Below are 27,001 nucleotides of genomic sequence, written 5' to 3'. Positions count from 1 at the left end.
GTTCCTAGTGCAGTCCTCCGGAAGACAAAGGAAGCCCCCTTACATGGGAGAGACGAGATCCGTCAACGCAATAAAGCACAAGCCTGAAGGAAAAAGGATCGTATGTGCATAAGAGAGATCAAAGAGATCCAATAGCACGCAATATGCGAGGAAACTTGCAGAACGATCGTGCTTTTCGGATAGCGATTCTGTCCGTCTGTCGATTTGAGTCGCGCTACGTTCTCATGTAATCTCACGTGCACACGAATGCGGGCTTTTGAAATGATGGGTGGAGTGTGGCAATCTATATTACCCCCCATCCCGCGCCGAGAGATGACGATGACGAGAGGATGGTAGTCATTCGGGAGAAATTCAGCGGTATCCCCCTCCGAGGTTGCTGACCTTCGGAATGTGCGGCGCATGGTGAGACTTTCATCGAACCGCCGAGTTCTTCTCGGAGCGGCACGCTCGGAGCGTGAGCCCAAATATCGGTGAATCACGCGATTTCCCATCACGTGCTCCCTATTTCCGCTGATACAGTCGTGCAGAGGCCGTTATTCGGGAACATGCGAACAGGTTTTCGGAGCCTGCATTCCCACGTTTTCGCGCTCGTCTCTAGAAGAATGTGAAACAGATGAGGAAAATGAAAAAAAGTTGGGCTCCGTGATCTGCATCGACTTTGTCGAGTCATGAGGTAGGGCGCATTGTCCGTACTTCGCAGTCTACGTGGCGGGGGGTCGACGCTGCGCAAACCCTGCCCGAGGGGGATCCTCTGTTCATGTCAACTCAAAGCCACGGAGTTTCTTCCGGTGATGGAGTGCCTGCCCGGTGTTGAAATACTGAAGATTTGATCACGTCTCCGGGATATCTTGCGGTGAGCGTTGTTGGCCGCACCGGACTGCACTTCGAAAGACTCCACACGAAATATCCCGGAAAGACCGTATGTGACAGAGATCGAGAGTATCTGCTCGATGGTGGAGATCATTAGTTGCAGTCGAGGAAAAGAAATCCTTTCCGGACGGCGAGACCCTGAAAATTATCCGAAATCGAGTTCCCCGAGAAAAAGCGATGCCCGATTGTCTCATTCGGGAGATGAGCCTCACGCGGCGTGCCGGCATCGACAATGAAGGTGTTCCCAATCTTTTGAATGGATTCAAGCTCGACCGTCGACTGACCTGCTTGGTAACAAGCGACCTTGGCCGTCTCTATGACAATTTAAATCCTCCAAATGTGATAATAAATAAGATTGCGGTACAGCGGGATTTGAGGAGATAGGCAAATCTTCAACGAAAATACCGGAGCTTAGAGCTCGTTTTCGGATCTGTGTGCGATGATATGAAGCCGCGTCACGTCTTCTAGCCCACACATTCCGCATACCGACCTTGGTCACCACATCCTTCCGAAGTCGACATTGCGTCACTAATCAGAGGATTCGTTGAGGCCCCCAGCCCCGGGCGGAAGTTATTGCGGCACGAACTCCTCAAACCAACGGGTGTTACAACAGTTACCGCTTTCATCGTCTGATCGGTAGCGGATGCCGCTGGAATCCTTAATCGATAAGTGGTAGCGCTCCGAAACCGTCGACGGATGAATCCCGAAATCATCTGATTCCTCCCGAGAGCCTCGCTCCTCGAGCGTCCTCCTTCCTTGGAGTTCTCCCGGCGGAATCGCTAAGCATTGCGAAAGCAGAACGAAAACTTCGGAGCTGTTTCCTCAGCGCGGAGCCACCTTAATCCCGAAATTTCAATCTCGAATCAGTTCGGAGGTTAAGACCTTTTCCCCATCACGGAACTCTAACGGCGGGCTGCGACAACGCATTATTCAGTCCGACTGCGCTCGAGCGTAGAGCTCCCAGATTTTCCATGTAGGAGCCCGAACCCGGCCGTCCGAGCGGGGCGCCGCGCTCTCGCATGGCGAATGAAGACCCGGTCCTGCTCAGAGAGGTTTATAATCAAGTGCTTTGAACGTTTCTGGCGAGATCCCGCTTGTCCCATCAGACCGAAGATGATGCAAACGTCTTCTCGGCCTTCCCCCGCGCCGAGCCCAAGTCGACGAGACGATCGGAGGAATTCTGTCGCGCATCGAGCTGCCAACAGAGCGGAACCCTCAGCCAGACCTAATCGAGAACGCTTTGCGACCGTTACAGAGGAGGTTCCCGATGGTTCGAAGGGTCTCGACGGCGCACACAAACCCTCGGGTTCATCTTCCTCTGTCTTCTTACCTTTGGACTTCCTTCTCGGCTCTTCAGTGCTTATCGTCATCCATAACGAGACCCTATCAGCCTAATCGGCATGAATGAGCGCTCAAATGGAAGCGATGGGCCGCTCACAACTTTCGCTCGCAACGTACTGCCCAATCGGCAGACAACGATTTTCGCCGAGATCGTGTATCCTCCGCCTCCCATGCCATTATCGTGTCGGAACGGCACGCAGGGAATCGCATGGTCGATGTGTTTAGACCGTTGTTCTCGGTTCCTGTGCTCCGCCGTCATCCCACTCTTGCACGGCATTGCATGCGGCGCGGCCTGACTTATCGTTAGCCGCAAGTTCTGATTGGGTGAGGATTGTCGGCACGAAGGCTATAATCACCTGCGGGTCTCGCGGTGGAAGCTCTTATTCGAGATCGTGCGAGCAGCCGCGGATACACGAACTCCTCCGGCAGGCGTGCTTCGATTTGAGTCTCCCTTCTGTGAGGGGAGTTCGGGAACTCTGGACCAACAATGAGGGAGTGATGACCACTCTTTTGGCTGGATCCGACACCCAATCAGAGCTCGGTGCCACGGAAAGGATGATGTGACCAATTATTCTTCTCTTCTGGCAGTCCAGATGGGGCAATGCTAGCCGAGTCTCAATGTGACGAAATCGCGAGGCTGTGAACGAAGTACTCAATCCAGTCCGTAGGTCGTGATTGGATTCTTCTGCGCGACTGAAACGTGGATTTCATCGAGACTGTTCGCCCAATGATTCTACGCGAGACGCTTTCTCTCAATAAATCGGTAAAGTCACGTCCGGCCGCGTGCTGTATAAGCTCTCCTTGGGAACGCAGCATTTTGAATTCCCCCTCGCAACGACCGAGAGCGCCTCAATCCATTCGATCTTCAGCAACCAGTGTTCGCAGATACCTCCGCAAAACACGGTCCAGAGCTCGATTTTCTCTCTGTGAAATAATGGATGATCGCCCTTCCTGCATACGGCCGCAAGGTCGTTTCCTCGCGAAAATCGATGAACGTATGGACTCACGCAGACGAATCAATGATGAGATCGTGTTACACACATGCATAACAGCGAGGGGCGTGATAGTCCCACGGTTTAGCTCACCAAGGAAATCGTCCCCAGGATTTAGTTCCCCGGAAGACCCGCGAAATTGTTCCGCGCCTGGCCATCATCATTCAGTCCCTCGGGTAGTCAGAGTTCTCCCAGGGAGCTGCAAGCGAGGGAATTAGCAATTCAACTACGGAAACAGCTGTTTTCACAGCAGGCGTGAGGATTGAGAAGAAGTGAATCGGGTTCGCTTCTGGAGACAATAATTGAGGTACAAGCTATGTATTATGTTTCTCTCGAGATTGATGCTGTCGCCAGAACAAGCTGTGCGAGAAGTATCGCAGGTTTTCTGGGAGCGGGGAACCAGCGGAGTCTTGGCTCTCAATCAGTCGAAACAAGGTTGCAGGACATGATTATGTGTCCTGTAAATGAGTACGCTTGTGGTAAGACGTATCGAAGCTCGATGACAGAACGTTCTCAATTGACTTCCGCAAACAATCATTGTATACGACGACGGACCGAACAATGCATTTGGCTCTGAGTGTTCCCGCGATTGTCGGGCAATACTCTTCAAACTAGAAATCCGGAGGTCTTGGCATTTGAGCGAATGCTCAGAAGACTATAATTGCGAAAATTCTTCCGAGGGTGCTCACCGGGGTGAAGGCGCCAGGCTCCGAGTGACTTCCTGCGGTGCTTGTTTCCGTGCCGAGTCCTGGTGGTTCTGAACTTTGCCCGGGTCTAGGTCGCGTCCCCATCGTGCATTCGTCGAAGGCTGCAGACAGAGTTTTGTCGGAGATAAGAGCTCTCACGGTGGCCTTGAATTCTCGAATCATGGCGCCGCTCCGCTTGGAAGTCCGACGTTTCCCATGAGGTCCTGTCGGTGTCGCGAGAACAATTTTTAATTGATTCATTGTCTCTCGCGATACTCTAACATCTTGGGAACACTTGAAAGAAGACAGTCCTCTAGGGTGGCTCTCAGCAGCGACGGAGAATCGCGAGGATGAACTCCATATCTTGGGTGTCCGGAGCACTTCCGGACGAAAACTCCTGACATGGGAAACGAACAATCCTCGCTTCCAGAGATGGTCCGAAAGAAAGCTCAACGATCTTTCACCTAATGGTGAATGAAGTGGCGCAACTTGCGGATAGTGTCCGCTCTGGTTAGCTCGTGCGAGCACTGGATCGGAACGGCATCCCGACCATCCGTTCCGGAATTATTCTCTTCATGCATTGTGATAGTCGAGGTGACGCTGATAAAACTTCCTCGATTCGTACCCTGAGGATTCTTGAGCCGGCGAATTCTTTTTATCGACTCCGCTCGTAGAAAGTTTCGAGAAGCCGAGGAAGCGGTATCAGGAAGCACGGGCATGCATCGTGTATGGGCGTTCCAGCCTTCTAACGCGAATCTCTGAACTCTGTCGGAGGTATCGGGGAATTATTATTATCGAACACGTGCGAAAATCGTCCGGCAACTAGGCATATGGAGACCATGAGAATCGTTCGTATCCGGCTATTTTCTCCACGTCGTCGCACGAAGTGCTCAGGCCCGTAGCTGATCGTTTTGACAATCAATCAAGCCTATGCAGATGAGAGCCGTATTGCATATCGGTGATTCCAGGAAGCGCCGGCCAGAGCCACGTCTATTTTCTGCTGAGAACGATTCGCAGAGTAGGAGATACCGTTCAGGTCGAATACTCTTGAGGAGTGCTTCCGTCTGCTTCTCGCATGAATCAATGCGCACTTTCGGCAGGCGTCGCATTTCTCCAAGACATAGTCTTCTTCGCGTTCCGGATCACCGCCTTTCGCACAGTATAGGTGCACAAGGAGAGATCTGGCTCGAGGAGACACTTCGAAGCCGACGGAGCCCTCTTAGTCGACCCGGAGCCCACGTCGGGCTGCTGCAGGCTTTGAGGTGGAGCTCATGTTCCTCCTTAATATCTGATCTTCACGCGGATTTCCTTCTATCAAACCACGATCAGTTGCGACATCTCGGCTCCTATCACAGAGAATATCCCCTTGTCGAACGAGAGCGATCGGCACCACCCCGCAAAGTGAGGACCTAGCTAGCGTTCAGCCAGAGGCGTTTGCCTCCCCGACCTCAGGTTCGAGCGGCTTTTCTTTCACACAGGAAAAATCCACCTTTGGAAAAATAGACTCTCGAAATAGCGTTTTCTTTCTCGGGAGCATCACGGAAAGAATTGCCATCCCTTGGTATTCCAGGAGTGACGGACTCCGTATCGGAGGGCTCCTTCTGAATTCAGCCGCAGTCCGTTGACAGAGAGACATGCTGCGGCCGACTGCAGAAAAACATCGTCGCGTGGGCCCTGTCCCGAGTCTTTTCGACCAAGAGGCTATTATATCTTCTTTCCGTCACGTGGGAGTGGGAAACAGCCTCATCCAGGGCTGTCAGTGTCGTTTTCGAGTGGAGACACGTGACCCGAATGCGATGGTCGTGCGTTCCGGATCAGAAACCGTCCTGTCATCACATGTATGGAGAACTTTCATCGGATGGTACTCCAGAGACTTATCAGCCGAGAATCCTGCAAAGTTTGTTCGCCGCGGGACCCAACGTCCCAGGCTTCGTCCACCAGAGATAGCATAAGCTGTTGGATGAGCATCGGCGGCGGCGACGACGGCGGCTCGTTCTACCCGAATACATTCCGATTGTAATTCCTGAATTCCTGAGGCGACCATAAAATGGAGGTAAATGAGGTTCTGTCAATTCCATGTCCCGTGGGTCTTGACTCTAGATGGATGACACTCTCTTTCCTTTGAAAATGAGACATGTCATGTTATCGACTCTGTCCCGAGCCCCGCGGAGAGAACCTCGCGCAAAGTTCGGCAGTATCGCCGCCTGTCGCGGTTCTGGTAGGTGTTCTGTTCTCTTCTATCTCATGCTTGCATTTTCCATCCGTGCATGCCTGCTGATGCGGTGGAGTTCGCTCCAGCGGCTCCCTCGAGACGTATGGAGCGAGCTATGATATTTCTCTGCCAAAGTCCCCTCCTTGGACCAGTACGACCCTTGTTTTGCGGCGCATGATATTTCCCATCGCTCTTACAAATGCTCCACGTCTGATTGTGATCTCTTCATTTACCCTAGAATCGAGACAGGTCCGGGACTGGTCTTGAGAATTGGATTAATCGTCCGCACTCCTCGAGAATCGGGCAGAGATCGCCGGAGATCATTCATGCACACCGTGTTTTTATTTCGAACTCCGAGGCTCTTATTCCCTCCGTGAGAGTAGCCACGAACGTTTCCCGGAGATGGAGCTGAGCCACATAGCACAGCATGCACAGAACTCCGATCGAAGCCATCGGCACCCACGAGAACTTGAGGCGACCCTGTCAGAGAAGGAGATAAGATAAAAAAAGAGGTTCATCCGATCGGGTTTGGGACATTGATTTCACGTCGGGACGGTCAACAATCAACAATCTCATACTCACGATGTCGTCGAGGCAAGGTGCGAAAACCAGTGCAAAATAGCATGCCGTGACTATGATTCCGTTGCTAAGCGATCGCAGAATACTCGGATACGATTCGCAGATCTGGACTCTTTGGATAGAGCCCTGAACTCCGACGGAAATTTCGCAGACTATCAAGCTACTCAAGCGAAGGGCAAAACTTCCTGCGGGAATCGAATCTTCTTCATTGTCTAGGAGCTCCCCACTCCCAGGCCAGCAATGTGACCGAGTCCTACGACGGGCTCGATCTGAGAGACAGACTATGGCAGGCTATAGCATCAGAACAAACCTTCCGGGACCAGACTGTAGACGAGAATGCCAAGCGAGGCTAGGATGCAGGCTGCTATCGTTCCTTTTCTCCGGTCCACTTATTTGATGAAGAGGACGTTCAGCAATTTGGCAGGCGATTCAAATAGGGCAGCGAGAGCGAAACCTCGAAAGGGATGGTCGCTGACCCCCGCTGTAGAGACGCTGCTGTGGTACCACAGCAGGCCACTGACAACCCTGAGAAGTCATAAAAAGCGCATTATGGACGAGATTCCAGATCGGGATCAGCCGGCAAATCAAGAAAAAAAATTGCATTGAAATCGAGGGCATCACCGCATCGGACCCACATGACATAGCAGAAGAATTCTGTTTCCGGATGTCATCAGAAAATAGATCGCTCTACGTGGGCTTGGTTTTGGGCCCGGTCTGAAAATTCGCCGTAGACACAAGCCTCAACATCGCGCCTCATCGAAGGTTTCGCCTTATCTAGGCAGAAACCTCCGCGAGAACCATATCGGATACCTACTATCGTGGGTTAGCGCTTTCTTTGACACGGATACGCACCCCTTCGGACTCCTTCCGGATCACTTGGAGAATTTCATCGACGCGTTGCTCGTCAATGTCGCAATGATGCAACGCGCAGCAAGACTCTGTGAGCCTCTTCGAATCGTCCAGCACCGAGCAGCCACCGCGCTGATTCGTCTAGGGGGCTGCAAATCGCCGCATAGAATAGCACACCATTCTCAGCGAGATCCGTATCCAGATTAAGAACGAAGATCAGGTGCGAGAAAAGAAGGGAAAAGTAGAAAAGAACGGCGGAGTTTCCACGACCACTCGCCCAGAGCACTCGGATTCGATGCCGTTATCGCTACGAAATCGAACTGAAATCACACTTACGTCCAAATCATGAGGAGAATCGCAACAATGACAGGCGGGGCCAAATGGACCAAGTTCCAGTCCGTGAGTAGATGGGCCGTCACCGGGACCAGTACCATACCACACGAGTGGCCGAGACCAATCGTGAGCGTGACTATGTATCGTTTCGCCGGTGAGAGAGCCTCAATGACTGCGGATATTCAGTGAGAGCTCTCACAGAAGAGAAAAAATCAATTTTCCATGCGGAAAATTTTCCAAGTCGACGAGGACTCGGGATCTCTCACTCACCGAGGAGGAGGCACGCTTCGTAGTATCCAGTGGTTCCAACAGCGGTGAGAAACCGGAAGAAGCTATAGTAGACGATCGAGGCGGCGAAGGCCATCAAAGTCCCGGTCACGGCAGACCAGATCAAGGCGATCATAGTCGATCGTTTCCTCCCATACCTGGAAAAAATTCACGGGAATTCCAAAAGTGCTCTTGCGGATATCCCGCAGTGTGAGATTGAGTTTCCTCTTTTCCAAGCGATACCCATACCCCATTATATGGCTCAGCGAAGCTCTCGAGGCGAATACCTTCTCGGCCAGTGCTCACCAGTCTCCAACGTGCGCGAATATGAAGTTCCCGCACACTACCCCAATCCAATAGACACTCTGCGTCGTCGACACCATCCACCTCTGGGAGCATACTAGATTCCAGTGGAAGGGTAATCTTCTCATAGCTCCAGACTACGAATGTAAGACTCCGGTTTTAAATATCTGAGCACAGAATCTGAGAATACACCCGCTCCTCTTTCCCCCCTCTAATGGAGACAGAGGGGGAGGGGAGCGACGTCCAACGGCGTAGCAGCGTTCCTATCTGGGGTTTCATGTTACCTGCTCGACCATCGTGATTCCAGCGTAAATAGAACGATCGTACGTCCATTGCGAGCAAGGCAATACCCCACCAATCAAAGTGCCGTTGATCGTTCCGCTCGGTCTCATGAAACACTGGTCATTGGTAGCTGTCCATCCCGATGGCGTGACACACGTGAATTTTTGCTTCGGCGTCAAGAAGACCAGGTACATGATGTTCGCTGAGCTTGGAATCCCTCGAATGAAAGCGAAAATGAAAATCTGCCGGAGAATAGGAGTGATTAGCGAGATCGAACAGAATCTCGTTCCATCGGCATAGAATGTCATCATTAGGCATCAGGCATTACACCGGCGAACGGGCGCTCCCCTGCCCATTAAGCGGGGAACCAAGCCCAACACTCCAGGACACGGGAGAGCCAGAGCTCTGTGTTCATCATGTATTGGCTAGGGCCCTCCAGCTTCTAGGAATGGGGAAAAAGTTCGGATACTGATGAGCCGTCCGAGTGCGATTCTCGAACTTCCTTGCGAGATGGAGTATTTTCGAATTTTCATTTTAAGCGGCGTCGAGTTCGGCAAACTCTGACTTTTTGGGTTTAAGCAAGACAAATCACATCCTCACGGTAGCAATCAGTCATAATCATGACGAGGATTCCGACCTCGTTAAAAGTTAAGCTTCGCGTCTCCCATGGCCGAGCGGATATTCGTCGGCCACAGAGTGAGAGGAACCTTGGTCGAATAATTGCAGCAGGTAGATTTGAATTTTTATTTCCTCGTACCGCGCCTTTGTGAACGCGCGTTTGTAATCATCCGCCTTCGAATTGGAGGCGAAGAAATATGACTTCACTTGAAGAAAATCGAGCGCTTGAAAAAAATTCCATCTAGCATTGTATACAGCTATCCGTACATATATTCGCCCCCGACATTCTATATCGAATCGGGTTTCGAGCGCCGCCGACGATCAAAAAGTTCCATGACACAATAATGAGTCCCCGGTCGGATTCGAGCGAAGTCTTTGGACTTCCACGAACCAGACTGCGCGAATTCGAGATCATACAAGGAAGAGGAATCCTACACCCGGAAGCACAACGGCTCTGCGCTACTTTTCGTTTCTATTTGGAACTATCTCCGATCGCTGTACGATGGCGAAAGCTCTGGAACCCCTGCTAGGTCAGAAGATCTCCTCGATATTTCCCTAGTTCAGTTTTATCGCATATCTCAGAGCATCACGAATCTGACATCTGTCAAACTCGCCGTATCAGTCCCGATAAGACCGTGGCGTTCCGCCAAAGACCCCAAGGCCACACGAATTCTGAAACGCGTGCTCGAACACTCTGAGAGGGTACGGGCTCTCACAGATATAGGGAGATTGTGCGCGATCATCGCAGTGAACACATCTGAGCGTGGAATGCCGGTGTTTCCGCTTAAGCGAATTTTTCGCCGTGATCATAGGCCTGCTAACTCACCGGAATGTGCCATCTGGTTATCACATCAAGTAGATCGTTTCAGGTGATCTAAGCGTTTCGACCATTTTTATGCGAATTGAGCTCCGAGCTCGACTCGCGCGCTTCAGAGGCAGCCTCCTCTTCGCTCTTCGGCTTCGAAGAGGGGAGAACCATGGCGTCTCACCTACTTCCCCCTCCAGGCCGTCCTTCTTTCGAGTCGGACGGTTGCATTCGTTAAGATCGAAGAGACATATCGGATTTCTCCAACTTTCCGGTTCGGTTTAGCCTATCTCTGAAGAAATATATCGCGTCATTTCCCTCAGCTATGTCGAACATGTCCCCGTCGAGCCTCCGAGAGTCATGAGTCATGACGCAATGGTACCTTCATCTCGGACGCCTTCATCAGCACGGTGATCGGAAGGTAAGGTTGTCTGTCGGAATAACGAGTAGAGCGCGTCGGTCGGCGGTTTTGGAGCTCGCAGCCTTCGCTGGATATCCGATGCCTGCCTCGAGGGAAAGCAAGGAGAGGATTTCAGTAAGTCTCCCACGTACAAAGAACACGGCAAGTTCTAGGAACCGATCGCGGCATTCGTGACACTGGCTGTCTTTATTACCAGCTGCTCGGAGACCTTCCCTAACGCATATCCTGCGTTTATCATTTATCACACACATGGCCGACCGACTTCGAACGATCGACTGGCAAGACTAAGTACATATTTGTATACAAATTAGAACGAAGTTTCTGTGGTGGGAGAACTTCGCGCAGACTTAAGGAGGCGCCTCTGCTGTCGTTCACTGCTGGATGACGATTGGCACTCCCGATCACAGCCACTCCGATCTGACAAATTCAGGAGGATATTATCTGGATCCGATTCCAGAAAAGCGCCCTTGTATCCTTCAAGTGCGTCCGCGCGAGGGGACGTCCCCTATTCAGACTCCTTGCTTGAACGTCTGGTTGATTTCGCCCTGTTTAATTATTCTGGAAAATATACGTTGGACACAAGGTAATTGAGTTTTCCAAACAGCGCAGGAGACCGACTGCGAATACGAGACAGACTAGCGATCGATTCTCCAAAACAAAACAGACGTTTGGCTCAAGGCAAGGAAATTTGCTCTTACGGTGCCTTCTTCTGGACCTCCTTATGCATGCCGTCGGTGAGAACAACCTCAAAGGTTTCGCGCAATCCGAGTTGCGCAAAGCAGCTCACAATACACATAACCGCGATAAACGCCATTGGAACCCACGGGTACGTTAGATAAGCCTGTAAATTCGAGTACTTAGCTGATAAGCTATCTAAGTATGCTCCCGATCGGATCGACTCCCTAGGTCGAGGAAATCGCGCAATCCGCGGCCACGCTCTCGTTAATGCCTTTGAATTGCAAACTCACGAGGTCATCGAAGAACGGTGCGAAAGCACCTGCGAAGCTCCCGAATGTGACGAAGAAACCAGTGCTCATGGCTCTCACGATACTCGGGTAGATTTCGCTAATTTGAACTCTTTGCACAGCGCCTTGAGCGCCTGTACACATCTTGCAGGTGATCAGACAAGCCAGTTTCAGCCACGCAAGATCTGCGGAAGAGTTGCGTTTCGGAGTTCGCTTCCAAAGGAAAGACTAATAATGACAGAGCAGGTCGAGTTATAACATGGCTGAAGGTCGGATACGCGAAAAGTACAGCGCGGAGAGGCCGTCTCACCGTCCGGCGCAAGGGAGTAGGCGGTCACGGCCGCAGCGGCGACTACAAGAGCAAATATTGTTGCTTTCCTGCGTCGGACGAATCGTATGAAAAGGACATTGACCGCTTTCCCCGGTAGCTCGAAGAACGCAGCGGCGGCAAAACTTATGTAGGGGTTAGCCCCGACTCCAGCGGTTGAAACGGTCACGTGATACCAGAGCGTGTAACTTGTCATCCTTAAGGGAACGATTCAGGAACTTTAATCATAGTTATTGATTTTCTAGTCAAACTCGGTGGCCGAGCTCAGAAATTCCGGCATGTAAGCGGAACCATAAGGGCACATGAGGCATGTTGGGTCAGAGCCGCTCATCTCCATGACTCACATCAGTAGACAAAATATCATGGAAGATTTCCGGTATCGTTTGGAGAAGAGATCGGCCATGGTTGGTTTTGTCATGAGCTCACACTGAAATCGAGACATTTGTCATGCTACGTTGCCGGTAATCAAGCGAATATCTGTTGTGAGAATTAAAATCCTCACGGGCGCACGGTTACCTCGGAATCCTTCTTTTTGATGACTTCAATCATTTCATCGATCCGACTCTCTGGGACGTCCCCTCGGAATTTCGCCAGGCGAACAAGTACCTCTCGAGCTTCGGCATAGCGACCAGCGCCCATTAGCCATCGTGCAGACTCGTCGAGGCAGCTTAATTTAGGAAAGACGAAAAATACGTTCCAGGGCAGAGATCATCGATTCGTCTTCCTCAAGCATGATAGTATACTTGGCTCAATGATACTGATCCGGTTCGGAACCCGAATGAGGATACTCACAACCAAAGCATGAACAAAAAGAAGATTGGCACAGGGGTGACAAGGTGCATCAGGTTCCAGTCTGGTAGCAGGTACGCTTGGAGGGGCACGCAGAGCATTCCGATAGACCAACCTATGCCCACGGTCAGCGTCAAGAAGTAGCGCATGTTCGGAGCCACTGATTCCAAGACTGAGGAAAGGTAAAGAGATGAAAAAGAGACAAAAAGTTGAAAATATTCTGAATTATCTAACTTCGGGCACACGGATGCATGCTTTGTCTCTAGAGTTCTGTTTTTGTATTTTCTCCGAATCCCTCGGGGGCGTCCATGCGGAACCAAGGAGGCGATCTTCCGGATTTCAGTTTCTTGCCGTGTTATCGGGAGCAGTTCGACAGCGGGTGTTTGCAGATAACTTGTCTCACGAATCTTGTGTGATCGTCCTGCGTTGACTTTTTTCGATCTGCTGCTTGGGGAGGGGGCGCGAGGGCTCTTCCCCTCTGTATTCCTCGGGCCTGATTGTGGGGTTCCGGAACGATTTGCACCATCAGATTGTCTCCTCTGACTGGGAAAGCTCACCAGGGGACGAGGGCTCGCCCCTACCCTACGGCTGGGACCCATCTAACACATCGGCACTTTGCTTGCAGGCTAACGCCCTTCATCGTATTCCAAGTTTGGGGTTATGCCGCTACAGGACGGAGACTTACTGAGCACGTGAGCGGAATCCGAGTAGCCGCTGCTTCCGACCGCCGTGAGGAAGCGAAAGAAATTGTACCAAACGATCGAGGGAGCGAATGCCATCAGAACTCCTGTCACACTTGACCAAATGAGAGATATAAGACACGACCGTTTCCGACCGAACCTGCGGAAAAAATTGGTCTCGTCGTATCAGATCAGAGCGCTCCACTTGACTCATTTGTGGAGCTACAGCTCGAGTTTCCATGACTCGGTTCGTGACTCATGGATCGGCTTACCAATCGGCGATATGTGAAAATAGGATGGTACCGACCATGACGCCAAAAAGGAAAACACTTTGGGACGTGGAGATGAGCCATCGCCTATCGCAAACCAGGTCCCACTGCGAAAAGATTATAGCCTGTCGCAGAACCCGATCGTTGACCATCATTGAAGCTTTCTGAATGGTCGATTCCTTCGAATTGGTTCCATGTATATCTACAGTGAGGCGGGAATCCTCTTACCTCTTCGACGATAGTCGTTCCTGCGTAGACTGAATGATCGTAGTTCCACTCCATGCAGGGAACGATCTCCTTCGGATCAGACCCATTCAGAGGAGTGACTGAGCACTGACCTTCGACGGCAACCCATCCAGGAGGAGTCTTGCACGTATAATTTTGATGAGGGGCTACAAACACCATCGCCATCACATTAATTGTCGTTGGGATTCCCCGGATTACAGCAAATAAGAACACCTGTGTATAAGAGGGGTTGGTCCGAGTTTCCGCTTGCAATGAACACTCCCGCTCCGGAATCTCCCGAACAAACACAAGACGGATATCTCCAATGACAGTGCGCATAATGCGAATAAGAGTGACACCGAGGACGAGCTATTCACGTTCGCCCCCTTCGGCTCTCCGTAGGATTCGGAGCAGAAAATCCTCGAAAACTCACCGGAAGGTGCCATCTCGTAATGACTCCGTAGAGATCATCGATCGTTTCGGGCTTCTTGGGCTTTCCCATATTCGCAATAGATTCGAACGAGCGACGGTCAGGAATCGTTCGCCATTATGGCTTAGGGTAGCTGTCTCGTCGTGCTATATAATGCACTTTTTATAATGCTTTACAACTTGATTGAACTAAAGAGTGACATCAGGTCTCTAAAATTCAGAAAAAGAGAGCACGTCGTCACATGTGTTTCATGACACGAGCTCCTTCATGACGCAATCACTGATGCCCAAGCGACTCTTTGGCGTCCTGTCGAGCCATGACGGCACAAAATCGAGATTATCCATTGATGGCCGGCGGAGCCGGAATCCATCAGATTTTCGCCGTGGGAGATCGCTATGATCGACCTCGCCTTCTCGAGCGAGAAGCTGTTGGAACTGCGTACTTTGAAAATAAGGCTCATCTCAACAAAAATGATTTTACGGAGGAATCTGCGCGCCGCCTTCGATTTGTTTTGGAACATCTGCTCCTTATCGTCTCTGACGAGGCGCTCTCGATCTGTTTTACGATGAGGAGGAAGGGTACCTATGAGGCGCTTCTACCTGTGAGGTATTGCCTCATGATCTTGATTCTAGCCGTAAAATGTAATACAATCCTTCATCGTTCCCTGCATCTCATCTCTGCATCGTTCCCTGAGCCGTGCGGGAAGTTCTGCGGCCCCAATATTCGGACTTCAATTCCTCCAGCTCTTCGTGGGCGCATGATCCAACTTCCGAGGAGAACAGAACACCGCGAGACGTCCAGAAGGCTGACAGCGATCCCTTGAGTCCTGCTGGAAGCTCTTTGCTGCGCGACTCCGGAGCTCCTAGAGACTTTTCGGTACCCATTCTACGATTTTTAGGTGAACGCAGTCAAGGGGAATCAATGACCTCATCAGGAGTCACCGCGGCTGATTCGCGCAGAGAGTCGAGAGCTCCAGGCCAACCTCCCAGGCGCATAGTCTGTCGCACCCTTGAATGGCGACGGGCCGAACGAACGGACGGGCAGGGAAGGGTACATATACCTCCTCGAAAGGAAACAAATTGAAATTACGCTGCGAGTCTCAAACCCGAAGCTGCTGGAAAACGTAGGAGGAATTTTATTCCCGACGATCCTGGTTTTCTGCGAGATCAGAAGGAGGCCTCCCGAGCAGCGGGATATTCGCCACAGCCTCCTGTCGAGGTTTCCGTCAGAGTTCGTCCACCGGCCGATCGGGCTCCACAAATCTGGCTTTGGGATCTCATGCGTCCCTTGAGGCGGTGCCGTCTCGATGAAGCCCAAGAGGTTTTACCACGTGTGCTCAGCTCGTCTTTCGCTCGCCCGATGTAAGGAGCGCTAAGAAATTGTGCCGACAGGAGCGTCGGATATTTTTTCCTCTCTTCCCCATACTCGCTCATATAGAGCCGTCATGGAGAAAAATGTTCCTGTCCGGGGAGATGTGTAGAACGGGATCACAGGAGGACATCCCCGAATGATGCACTTACACAACGTGATCCTAGATTCAATTTATCCATGGTGAAAATGCTTATGTTCAGGGGGGAGGTATGATGGTATGAATCATGACTCCCCGGCTCCTCGATTGCACTTTCATGAGAACTATAGCCCTTCTCATGAGAGTACCACTCATAGAAAGTGTATGAAACTCGATTTCTCGCTGCAGAGACGACAATTCTGGCCTGTTCTCTCTCGGGAACGGTGAACGGTGGGATCCAAAGAAAGATACACGATTCCCGACGCGCTCTGATTTCCTAGTTGTCATCCAAATTCCGAACATGAACGGATCCTGACAGATGGGACCATGAGATTAGAATGTAGGTCAGATGAAATCAGATGAGGTATTTTATTCGTTCAAGGTCGACATCGAGTGCCCGAACCGCTCACATACATCATCGTCATAGCTCGTGCGGGAAGGGGGAATGTAAATTAAAAAATGACTGGTTTGTACATGGAACCTGTGACTCGTCAGCTGATCGTAAATCTTATATATGAACCGGGCGTCTCGAATCCATCTCATAATTGATGCATCCTAGAACAGCTTCTTCTCATAGGAGAAGAGCCCATGGACGCCACCTTCTTGCTGAGCAGAGACAGTTCGCTTCTCGAATTTGACGTTTCCCGAGAACATTTGCTCTCGGAGAGCCATCACGGAACTGAAGGAAAAAGGAAAGATTCCTGAATATTGTTGAACTTCGCCCCAACATTCTTTCGATCTGTGGGTGAACGTTGATGGACAGCTTGAATGTCTTATCGACATTCGATTCTTCTGGCAAAAATAGGAGATCACTCACCCGACTCCGATATCCTGGCAGCCCAGCTTGAGACCACTGGTGAGATAAGGTACATATGTGTGGATGGAGCCTTTATCAACGATGGTGCCTGTTACTCCTTGAGCAACCTTAATCTTATCCTTTTGACTTTGGTGATACCTGCAACGTTCAAGAGGTGAATGAAATGATCATAATCATGGCCGTGTCGAGCCTGACAGCTGTCCCGAAAGCTCGCTTCACTCTCCAGCCAATACGGGGCGGCTCGGGGAATTCCATTTCTGAAGAGAATAACGCACCTCGACAGTGAGCCTTTTCCACTATCCATGGCATCGAGAGATCCCATTCCACGGTATTTCTTGAGTCGAACACCGTCAGAGTAGAAATATTCTCCCGGAGATTCGGTGGTTCCGGCCAGCATCGAACCCATCATGACGCAGGAGGCGCCCATTGAGATGGCTTTAATGATATGTCCCACGGAACTGATCCCGCCATCAGCGATGCACGGTACGTCGAAGCGCCGAGCGTACTCAGAAACTCTGCAAACATTAGAGGAACCACATCGAACTGCATCCCGAACATGAGCGATGGGGAGTGCTCGTGATGGCCCATATCCCTATCTTGTACGAGGATTCAAGATTGACTCCGGAATTCACCTGTAGACAGCAGTCGCCTGAGGCCTCCCGCACGCCATCACTTCCTGGGTAATGCAAATCGAGCCCGATCCCATTCCGACTCTGAGTCCGTCACAGCCTGCCGAGATGAGGTTTTTGGCTTGTTCGGACGTCACAACGTTCCCAGCGATGACCTCGACTTTGGGGTAGTTGCTCTTGATGAATTTGATCATTTCGACTTGGTAGATGGAATTGCCCTGAGACGAGTCCAACACAATGACATCGACTCCGGCCGCGACCAACAATTTCAGACGATGCTTATCCTCTTCCCGAGTGGAGATTGCAGCGCCTACCAGCAGCTGCTTGTTATCGTCTTTGGAGGCCAGAGGGAAGTCACGGTTCTTCTTCAAATCAGTCCTGGCCATCAATGAAACGAGTTCGCCCCTCTGGTTTACGATAGGCAATTTTCCTTTCTTGCTTTTTCGAAGGATCTCATTCGCATTTTGCAAGGTGATAGTGTTTGGCGCAGTGATTAAATCGTCCAAGGGTGTCATGACTTCTCTCAACTTCGCGTTGAGCTCACCGTTGGGCAGGAAATCAATGTCTCTTGAGGTGACCATGCCCAAAAGCTTCCCTCCAACTCGGCCGGTGTCGGTGATTGGTACACCAGCGAATCCGTACTTGGCCTTGATTTCGAGGACGTCGGTCACGCAGTTTTCAGGTCCGAGACACTTGGGATCATGGATGAATCCATGCTTGTATTTTTTCACTTTCTCAACTTCATCGGCTTGGAATTCCGGTGTACAGTTGTGATGGATGATGCCAATGCCCCCTTGAAGTGCCATTGCGATTGCCATGTTGGCCTCGGTGACGGTGTCCATCGGTGAGGAGACGAGAGGAGCATTGAGCTTGATCTTCTTAGTCAACTTCGACGATAGCTGAACATCATCAGCCGACATGTGAATGTAACCAGGTAGAATTAAGAAATCATTGTAGGTCAGGCCGTCTCCCATGCCGATGAGCTGAGCGGCACTGTAGCCGTCATCACTGTTGATAACGTGCTTGGACGCGGACATTTCCTATCTGGAAATCGAGGAGAATGGTCTCGGAACGGGAGTAATCGAAGAAAACTCTCTATATACGCTTATACTCTCGGGGCCTCAGCGTGGCTGGATTGGGAACGATAGCGGCAGCATCACTCGAGCCTTTGACGACCAGCGGATTTTATACGATATCGAGTTCAAGAGATCAGCAAAATTAGGGCTTATCGCGAGAACCATCTCCGACGAAGAATTCTGCGACGGCCTCGGTCGGTTGAATCCGAGCTTCGACTCGACGCTACTTGGGTTGAAGATTCCGGTATCCCCCACGGATCTGGACTCGAATTTCGGGAAAAGAGTCGGAGAGGCTCTTACCGTTGAGGAGGACTGGTTTGGACGAAGACGGGGATCACTTTGGAGGAGTATGCAGCCGCCTGTAAAAAGTGGTCACAAGCATTGATAAGGTGAGAGAGGAGCGCAAGAACGATTAGATAATGAGATGGACAAGATATACTGATATTTCGACGTAGACAAGATCACCGAAGATCTGAACCGGCGAGACGATTCCGCGATCGAGCAAAACAAACGAAACTGTAGACAAGCGCTTGTTTGTGTATCGATTACGCACTCAATCCCGAGGGCCCTGTCTCGGCTCTCGGGAGGCTTGTGAACCGGCGCCGGCGCCAGGGGCATGTTTCGTAAAGAACGAGGAGCGAATCGGATGGGAAACTCGAATAATCTATTACCGTTCGAGCTCAAACTTCGGATAATGCTCGACGATTTCCATTTCCAAGAGTTGCCCAGCTAAGCGTCAGATCCGCGCTCCCAATCGAAACACAAACGGATGTACATATATCAGCAACGGTCTTCGCTGCGTCACGTGCGGAGCTCCCAGGTCTCTGTGGTGACACAACCGGACGGCAGGTTGAGCGTCTTCGAGCTGATATCTCCGAGTCGTGGATGATTATGGAACGTCTCGGTCCGATTGGGAGATTGGGTGTGTGTGGCTTTTTTGTATGATATACTGGGGAACTCCCGAGGTACAAATTTTCCAATGTTGTGATCCTTTTCTCGTAGTGACTCCTCAGTAAGAGAGGAGTCTTAGAGCGAGCTCCCGATAGGAGACGCAGCATTCTCTCGCGTGATCTCTAGCCTGCAATGCTTCTCCATGGGAGAGAATCACCGACCTTGAGAGGCGTATCTCGAAATTGGAATGATTGGTGCTCGGAATCAGCATGTTTCGGGAATCCAGAGTATTTCATGAGGAAGGTGCTTGTCGAGTCACATCTCACCAATTCGAGGGGAGGCTTCCAAGAGGAAGTGCCCGATTCACCGACGCGACGATTTGTCAGTTTCGTTTGAGAGTATCATTTAGAGCATCCGGCGTAATTCTAGGGATCGCCGAAAATCAAGGATGCTGAGCTGGAGTCAAAAAAGTTCTACCAGTTCGACCTTAGAGCGCTCGTGTTCCATAAGTCTCTCAGTCCCCGAAGGAGCGACCAGATTGTTCGTTCTGATCGTTGCGTCTTGCGAGGTAGCCAGGTTGAACGTTTTTCGAAAGATGAACCAGAACCTATAATTTGAGTCATCCTCGAATTGAGGGGTTGTGAGTTGTGACACCCGTGGTCACGAATGAAATTTCGGGGGGAACGGCGCAGGTAGCTTTTCGGGAGGCTGCCGGCCTTCGGAAAAACTTCGCAAAGATCTGTCGGTTATTGGAGCAATCTAAAACGATCGTCCCATCACAACGAAGTTCCGCGAGCTGACTGTACGGAAGGGCGTAATGCTTCGTCCGGAACTCTCCACTCTCAGAAATACAATACGCTTCTGAGGGATCGAGCGAGCTCCTCATGCGCCTGATGGACGAGCTACTGTCCCACCAATATAACCAGTATCTCCATTCGAGACGAAGCTCCAGTCTCAGTCCGTAGTCATTCCCCAGACTACACTCCGTAACGCTCGCGAGTTACTCCGATTCGTCACCAAGCACTTGTGACCTAACTGGCGTCCCAGGGCATCCCCTTCGTTCCGATCTTAGATCCAGGCAGACTTCTTGTCGAAACCTGGCGGAACGCGATTGAAATCGAAAATCTCTGCATGTTAACAGACCGCTAGGCCGAAATCTGTGAGGTCAGGTTTCCCAACACGTTCTTGCATGACTTCTCTATACGCTGAAAATTTCCCCCGCAAGAAGTTCATGCCTCGTTCACGCTTACCGCAACATTTCAACAACAACCGCGATTTCTTGGTATTGAGTCAATGAAGTAATGGCACTTTTCAGAAGATTCAGTGAATCATCGAGTAGCACTTTGGCGCGATCTCCTCGCCTAATATTCGGAAGTTTCAGACGGATTTCACCAGGCGGCGGGCTAATAGCCTGGTTTTCGGGGAAGATCCTTGGCAGCGAAAGGCTAGAGAGCGTGTTGTCGAGCTGAATGTTTGGGGTCGGTTGTTTCGGGCCTGAGAGAGAGGACGGTGCCTGAGGGCGCGCTATTCGAAAACCTCCCCCCTCATTCGAGGTTGTACCGACTAGTAAAGGGACAGGGTACCCGTACGGTGATTGCAATGTTTACAGTATGCGACGAGGACTCCGACTCCGAAGTCCGGTCCGACTATGAGGCTTCCCTGCTCATGTGTCATGCTGGGCATGATGTCATGAGAGCTCGAAAATATCCGTATTGACCTGCCGGTGTCCCCGAGAAAGGCTGTAATCGTTCAGCTGCTCCGCCCCGCTGAACTCCGCTCTGAAATCTCAGACTTTTGTTCGCAGCCCGCTCCGTGTCCCTCCGCATGAAAAGTTGCTTTTGAGCCCACACGTCCTAAAACGCGTCTGGGAACCCAACCGTCAAAGGTCATCCCGAGACCTGTGCTGGAGGAATTCCGTTGCAGAGCGTTGAGGACGGAGAACCTTGATGCACGGAGGAGAACTGCTCGCGTCATGGCATCAGGTAGGAGGCCCATTGATGATGATCCCCTCCTGAAGTGGGAGCCTGACTTGAGCTTCTGATTCATGGAAGCTCGCGAGCATCCGATAGCGAAGAGAACCCCCTGGGTGAAGACCCATCCCATTTTCAATCAAGACATACGTGGGCGGTAGCCCAGGGCCCAGGAGCTGAGAGCAGAGACGTTCCTCAATTCAGAACAGAAGAGATTGCATTGCTGCCTGGTCTGGTCACTGGCCCCCGGCTTGGAAACTGGCTAAAGGGACGAGAACTTGCTCGAGGTTTGACGTCACGCTGCATTTCGTCACGCTCTCGAGTGCAGGAACGATCATTCTGCCGAGAACAGGAGCTCGAGGGACCGGAGCGAGCTCATCGGCCGGTGGCGAATTCTTGTGGAGTTTCCCGGTCGAGGCTGATTTTCTCGAGTCCATCATGGGGGAGCGTGACGCTGGATGACTTCAGCGAAGCCGATCCAGTGCGGTATTCCTCGGGATAAATTGCAGCTCCATCTAGATTGACGGAGACAATCAGGGAGAATGGAGCTCACGGAAAAGAGCCGGCCGCCGGCCTCCGAGTATACCGATCGAGCGCTCCCTTGCGCCCCATCCTTCTGGGATCCCCGCAGAGACTCTACGAAGCTCATGAACTGATTGGGACGGCGGAATGGCGAATCTTAATAGGCCTCGATCAGCGCTGCGATCTAAAAAACATCCTCGAACGCATTGTGCCTAGGAGGAGATGCACCAAACTGGTTGGAACTAGGATAGAATTTCAGTATACTCCGAGACCTGCGTGAGGGAGAAGCAATAGAACTCACTTGGTGTGTCGCCAAAAGCCTCCCGAGCACAAAATCCAGGTCGTCTAAGTCCTAAGCTGACGTTCTCTGCTCAAATCCTCACTGAGCTTCGAGCTTCCCGTCAGGATGCTTCTCCCTCTCGCGTAGTCAAACAGCCGTCGAACAAGGTGGTTTCCCTGAGCTGTTCTCCCCCGGAAAACTTCATACGGAGGCGTCTGGCACGTGCGTGGATGCGACGTCAACAAAGCGATATCGGACACGGATTCGAAACAGCGGGTGATCGTCCGAGATACCTGATTCGGCGATAGTCTTAGATAAGCATTCTTGTCTTGATGGAGTCTGCTCCGGGGCCTCGATGGTCGCGCGGATTTCTAGAGCTCCCTTGTTCTACCAAGTATAGAGGATGCGCGGGAACGAGCCGCGAAGACGAGCACACATGTATATTCAGCTCGGAAACTCCGAATGGCTCGAGTCTCTCGTTAGTCTCGGTATGGCCTTTTCCTCTGATAATCGTGCAAAGATCCATGGACCGCGTGAGGCCCCTGAATGCGAGGACCAGATCTGGTCGCCCCAGTAGAACTGCTGCGTAAGCCTATGGTTTTGGGCTTCTCTCTCCATTTTCTGGACGGGGAAGGCAACGTACACGGAAGGATCGCGAGACCGGAGACGAGAGGAAAATTATTGTAGCCAGAGTACCAGGAGGATGAATCCTTCAGAGCACATAAAGCAGATCGAATGAGATGAGTGGAAAAAGAGTTGCCAGGTATGTGAGCTTCGAAATTCCGATGGAGACGCCTAATAGGTTTTGAATCCATTCCATGCGGATGTCTCTGGCGAGGCTGCGAACTTTCCGCTGTGTGTCGATATTGCGAATTCTAGGAGCAGAAGCTGGATCATTGGTAGAATCGGGGAGGATTCAGCACCCTTGTCTGATTAAATCGACTTCGGAGACATGCGAGAAGCCGCGAGCTCGTAATGCATCAGAAGCATTCCGCCGTCACATTATACATCTATAGAAACCCATTAGAAATATTAGGCGGATAATGAGGGGTCATAAGAGCTAAGTCACAGTCGAGAGCCATAAACATTCTCCCAAGGTTCCCAATCGTTTCGGGTGATACTCTATCATAATGCTCCATCGCGAGGTTATGAATAATAATCAGCCGACCCTCCGCACACATCCTCGGCACCAGCATGCGCTTCCTCCCAGGTAAACGAGCGCAGCGATCCACGACGAGGTGGCCACGTCACAGGTGGTATGCGTTCTCAGTCATCAGTCATCACTATCGCCGGAATTCGTTTAGGGGGCCTCCCAACTCCCAACTCATCAGGATCCGGTACGCGAGATTTTCGGGATGCTCGCGGCCTCTGCCGGCTGGTGTCGCTGATCGGCATAAATATAGCATGTTCATCTATACGTATATCCAGGTACACATGTGTAAAGTGTGAATATCGTATCATTATATTGACACCTATAAAATAGATAACATGTGTTCTGGACATCTGGGATCCACGAATCTCGAGGAGAATTGCGGATATTTCAAAGGCCTGTTTCTACGATGAGACTCCGCTTAGTCAGGGGTCTCTGCTGAGTGGCCTCACGAATAGGTCGGCATTTCGTAGACTCCGAGAGAGCTATCTCATGAAGAGGATACGATTCTTGTGTTTCGCGGGATTTTCTTTCGGAAGTACATATATCCGGTACATCCATCGACTTTTGAGTGTTTTTGTTCGCATCGGAAATGCCCTCGGTCAGCGTTAGGAAGTCAACCGTGGCGAGAATTAATGCAGAAGCACATCCTCAAGAGGAGTATTGGAGAAGCTCCACGATAATAGAGTTGAGCCTCTCGCCGGAAGATGGGGAAACGCGCCACGAGACACTAAATCCTCGTCATTTATTCATTACGATAAGTCAATACTCAATACACAAATACATTAGGGATTCGCGTCACCCCAAAGCCTTCATCATTCGCAGGAGGTCGATGCGGGGAAAGGATCTATGACATGCTTTCTTGTTTCCAACATCTCTCGACCTCGTTTCGGAACGACCGGGCTGAGGAAATCAATAATTCTCTGTGATCGATCGCCAAGGCGGGTGATCTCCTGGAGCAGTCATCTCGCGCAAGAAATGCCGAAACTCTGACATCGATCAATAATGTAAGCCAACTTCAGGCCTCAGGCTGTGAAAACATTCAATGTCGTACTGATCGATACAGGCACAATGTCGTAAATCTAAGTAGTCCAGTTGGCGACAGACGCGTGCGATTCGTGTGAGAATCGCGGACGTCAACGAACGGCATTCTCGGAGATGGAGTGATCGGAGAGCGGGCTCCCTGAGGAGGAGTCGTCTTAGCCCTCTCGTTGTGATACCTGGACAGCGTCGGAGTTTCAAACTTGTCAAACGGGGATTATGAATCGCGATTTCCTTGAGCGTCGCATCGTCGATTGAGGAGTCGTCCACCGCGATTTCCTTCAGCGCGTCGATCGTCTTGTATCTTCGGAAAGTCCGCGTCGAAACGTGCGAAACCGCCGTCAGCGACAAGCTCCTGAGATTTCTAAGCTCACAAAACTCGGATCCATCTGCTTCAGTGAGCTCGGCACAGCCTTTCAGACAGAGCCTCTCTAGCTTCTTGAGGTTCCGAGTGATTAAAGTGAGTTGGCTGGTGTTGAACGGAGCAGGGTCAACCAGGCTCAAGCTCCGAAGATTCTCGAGGAAGCGAATGCTCGAGAAATATTGAAGCGTACCGTCGACCCGCGTCAACTCCAAATGCTGAAGCCCGCTGAACTGTCCGACGCGCAGCCTGTCCCACGCTCTGTCCGGCAAACGGTGACAAAGGGTCAGACACTTGAGCTTGGTCCATTCACAGAGACGATTCAAGACGGGTCTCGCCAGATCTCCGGGGTTGATTAAAGTAAGCTCTTCGAGGTGCGGCAAGTTGAGAAGGAGTCTCCGCAAATGGAGCTCGGTGAAAAGCCTCGCGTTCTTCAAAGAGAGACTCTGCAATTCCACGCAGTTGCACAACGCGGAGAAGACACCCTCCGTGAGCTCCGAACAGTGTTTAAGGATCAGTTTTCTGAGCTTTTCCGAATACTTCTCGATGAGCGCCGTCACGATTTCGTCGTGGAGATGCGACCGAGAATCGAGCTCAAAAGTTGTCAGAATTTGCTTTGCCGCTAAAAACGTATCCATTGTTTCTTCGAACTCCTCAAGGGTCATACTTCGACTTGTCAAAGAGAAAAACGTCAGGCTGGGCAGCAATGCCAGAAGCATTGAGACTGTTTTTGGCACCCAAGACAATTCGCAGCTCTCCGCTATACGGAGAGTGAGCAAACTGGGCGAGGGTTCAAGAGGTTCCTCATAGCATAAGTCTTCGGAAGCTCTTTTGTCGGCTTCGGTAGCGAACGGACATCCTGGAAAGAGACTTTGTGTCAGTCAAGAAGCATGCCGAAGTCGTCCAGGTCGCCTGCCGGATTTGCCTGTCGAAGGCCAGAGGCCCGCGAGAGCTCACCTATCAGTAGGAGAGTCTCGAGGCTGGTGCACCGTCGGAGTATGAGGTAGAGGAGCTGGTTCGACCAACGGCAGCGGGTCAGCTTCAGGTGTCGGAGTCCTGGGCCGACCTTCTTCCAGAACCCAAAGGGTAAATCGGCCATGTTGACTTGAAAAGAGTTATGGTCTTGATCTCGACGCACGACCTCTTCTAGGGGCGGCTTGTGAATCTCTCTTGAGGAAAAGCTAATCGTTTCTTACCCTCGCGGAATTCGATCGCCCTGTAAACGCGCTCGCCCCTCGTCATTCTAGCTACGGCCTCTCGCAGTCTAGAGGCGTGAATGACCGCCCGTACATTCTGCATAAGTCTCGGTGCAGTCGCTGCCAATTGGAGTTTCCGACACAATTGGGCACATGAGAGGCGATCATACAAATCCAAGCGGCTCAAGATCATCTCAAGTAACTAGCGATCAAAACTCCGCTTAGAGTCGTGGCTCTAGATTTTCAGAGTGCGTCTACGATAAGGAATCGATATCGCATTGAGAGTCACCAGGGCTCTCGGCGTCCATCCTCTCTGCGAGGGAAGAACGGATCACACACGAACCTCGAACGGAAGCTCTTCCATTTTCGGTTGAAGTCAAAGTTCTTCGCTCCTCGATACTATGCAGACACTTTCGGACGTCTTCCGTGGTGGTCCTTTGTCTTCAGCGTCTCCGATAACAATTCAAGCAGGGTACCTGCAAAATTCGCGTACACGCTCCTTCGTGTTTGATTAACGACAAGATCGCGCCTCCGACCGGACGAGAACTGAGTTCCAACGCTGGTCTTTAAAGAAGTGCCCACCATTATGACTACAAGACTGAAATGGGCGATGTTGCGTCGATGGTTCCCTTATCATTATGCCGAACGGAGGCCCCAGCGTCTTCCTCCCCAGTCGAGGTGGAAGAAGGAAAGATCTATCACTCACGGCTTCGCCACCACACTTCTCAGCGCTTGGAAGACCACTTTTTGACGAGCTCTGCGAATCGATCGCAACAGCCCAGATGATAATCGAATCCCTCAACTCAGCGTGCTATGCTCGGAAACATTGCGTGCACGTCCACCAAGGCAAACTTCGGGCATTCGGAATATCGCTGATGTTGGCCGAATGAGCACGGTCGAACCGTCTTTCTCCAATAAGGGAATTTGCGACTAAGCGAACGCCCCGGAGGGTTGCACCTCGGAGGACGTTCCTATGCAGCCGTTGCGGGAAATGGTGTAACCTCGAGATCCGCACGGGAAGAGATTCCCTGGCAGCGTATGCTCTCTGTATTTATTTTAAGAATCGATTTCCCTTTCGTCAAATGCATTCCGCAGCGTGAATCCACGGGGAATTCCTGGGAGCTGATTTTCCCTATCGGAAAACCCTGCGGATTTTGACTCCAACTACCTATCGTCTTTGTCCTTCCGAGACTCTCTTGACACAAATGAGAGTAGAGTTCAGGACGATTTCTTCCACTCTATGTCCCCTGCATCTCTACCTACTGACCTCAAGTCAGAACTTGACCGAATTCTTCCGTTTACGACGTCGATCCTCCT

General features: G+C 51.3%; 4 protein-coding genes across 4 annotated transcripts; all 4 read right to left on the bottom strand.

Moving 5' to 3' along the window:
- Positions 1 to 7,069: 7,069 nt before the first annotated feature.
- Positions 7,070 to 10,525, bottom strand: LOC100906935 (solute carrier family 22 member 6-like). Its single transcript, XM_003743076.1, has 6 exons — positions 10,520 to 10,525; positions 8,717 to 8,956; positions 8,436 to 8,569; positions 8,133 to 8,287; positions 7,866 to 8,034; positions 7,070 to 7,205 (listed from the first exon to the last, which is right to left on the bottom strand). The coding sequence occupies exons 1-6, from the start codon at positions 10,523 to 10,525 to the stop codon at positions 7,070 to 7,072; spliced, it is 840 nt and encodes a 279-aa protein (XP_003743124.1).
- A 186-nt stretch (positions 10,526 to 10,711) lies between these two features.
- LOC100906789 (solute carrier family 22 member 6-B) lies at positions 10,712 to 14,357 on the bottom strand. Its single transcript, XM_003743075.3, has 11 exons — positions 14,248 to 14,357; positions 13,818 to 14,048; positions 13,593 to 13,696; positions 13,326 to 13,480; positions 12,644 to 12,812; positions 12,368 to 12,518; positions 12,196 to 12,278; positions 11,862 to 12,048; positions 11,527 to 11,751; positions 11,257 to 11,399; positions 10,712 to 11,116 (listed from the first exon to the last, which is right to left on the bottom strand). The coding sequence occupies exons 1-11, from the start codon at positions 14,314 to 14,316 to the stop codon at positions 11,068 to 11,070; spliced, it is 1,566 nt and encodes a 521-aa protein (XP_003743123.2). The 5' UTR covers positions 14,317 to 14,357; the 3' UTR covers positions 10,712 to 11,067.
- Positions 14,358 to 16,201: 1,844 nt separating this feature from the next.
- On the bottom strand, positions 16,202 to 20,623 carry ras (Inosine-5'-monophosphate dehydrogenase ras). The gene is made up of 6 exons (XM_003743031.2): positions 20,415 to 20,623; positions 18,574 to 18,632; positions 17,201 to 18,241; positions 16,844 to 17,083; positions 16,569 to 16,706; positions 16,202 to 16,430 (listed from the first exon to the last, which is right to left on the bottom strand). The coding sequence occupies exons 3-6, from the start codon at positions 18,232 to 18,234 to the stop codon at positions 16,307 to 16,309; spliced, it is 1,536 nt and encodes a 511-aa protein (XP_003743079.1). The 5' UTR covers positions 18,235 to 18,241; positions 18,574 to 18,632; positions 20,415 to 20,623; the 3' UTR covers positions 16,202 to 16,306.
- LOC100906642 (uncharacterized) lies at positions 20,411 to 26,509 on the bottom strand. The gene is made up of 6 exons (XM_018639427.1): positions 26,391 to 26,509; positions 26,028 to 26,160; positions 25,685 to 25,886; positions 25,446 to 25,592; positions 24,307 to 25,347; positions 20,411 to 20,658 (listed from the first exon to the last, which is right to left on the bottom strand). The coding sequence occupies exons 2-6, from the start codon at positions 26,046 to 26,048 to the stop codon at positions 20,411 to 20,413; spliced, it is 1,659 nt and encodes a 552-aa protein (XP_018494943.1). The 5' UTR covers positions 26,049 to 26,160; positions 26,391 to 26,509.
- Positions 26,510 to 27,001: the final 492 nt, after the last annotated feature.

This window comes from Galendromus occidentalis, unplaced genomic scaffold (assembly GCF_000255335.2).
Source record: "Galendromus occidentalis unplaced genomic scaffold, Mocc_1.1 scf7180000077438, whole genome shotgun sequence".
Classification (NCBI taxonomy): Eukaryota; Metazoa; Arthropoda; class Arachnida; order Mesostigmata; family Phytoseiidae; genus Galendromus; species Galendromus occidentalis.
The sequence above is the reverse complement of the archived record's forward strand: the minus strand, read 5'-3'. Positions and strand labels throughout refer to the sequence as shown.

Bases quoted from the DNA above. Each gene is read 5' to 3' on its own strand.
- LOC100906935 (XM_003743076.1), bottom strand. The intron at 8,288-8,435 runs GTGAGCACTGGC...AATTTTTTCCAG, and splicing joins TTCGCGCACGTTGGAGACTG to GTATGGGAGGAAACGATCGA. The intron at 7,206-7,865 runs GTAAGTGTGATT...ATGACTTCTCAG, and splicing joins ATTCTCCTCATGATTTGGAC to GGTTGTCAGTGGCCTGCTGT.
- LOC100906789 (XM_003743075.3), bottom strand. From the start codon at position 14,316: ATGGGAAAGCCCAAGAAGCCCGAAACGATCGATGATCTCTACGGAGTC. The intron at 14,049-14,247 runs GTGAGTTTTCGA...TCTTATACACAG, and splicing joins TTACGAGATGGCACCTTCCG to GTGTTCTTATTTGCTGTAAT. The intron at 11,117-11,256 runs GTAAGAGCAAAT...TATATTTTCCAG, and splicing joins GAGGTCCAGAAGAAGGCACC to AATAATTAAACAGGGCGAAA.
- ras (XM_003743031.2), bottom strand. From the start codon at position 18,234: ATGTCCGCGTCCAAGCACGTTATCAACAGTGATGACGGCTACAGTGCC. The intron at 16,707-16,843 runs GTGCGTTATTCT...TGAACGTTGCAG, and splicing joins GGAAAAGGCTCACTGTCGAG to GTATCACCAAAGTCAAAAGG. The intron at 16,431-16,568 runs GTGAGTGATCTC...TTTTTCCTTCAG, and splicing joins TGCCAGGATATCGGAGTCGG to TTCCGTGATGGCTCTCCGAG.
- LOC100906642 (XM_018639427.1), bottom strand. From the start codon at position 26,048: ATGGAAGAGCTTCCGTTCGAG. The intron at 25,887-26,027 runs GTTCGTGTGTGA...TTTGATCGCTAG, and splicing joins TGGAAGAGCTTCCGTTCGAG to TTACTTGAGATGATCTTGAG. The intron at 25,593-25,684 runs GTAAGAAACGAT...ACTCTTTTCAAG, and splicing joins GGCGATCGAATTCCGCGAGG to TCAACATGGCCGATTTACCC.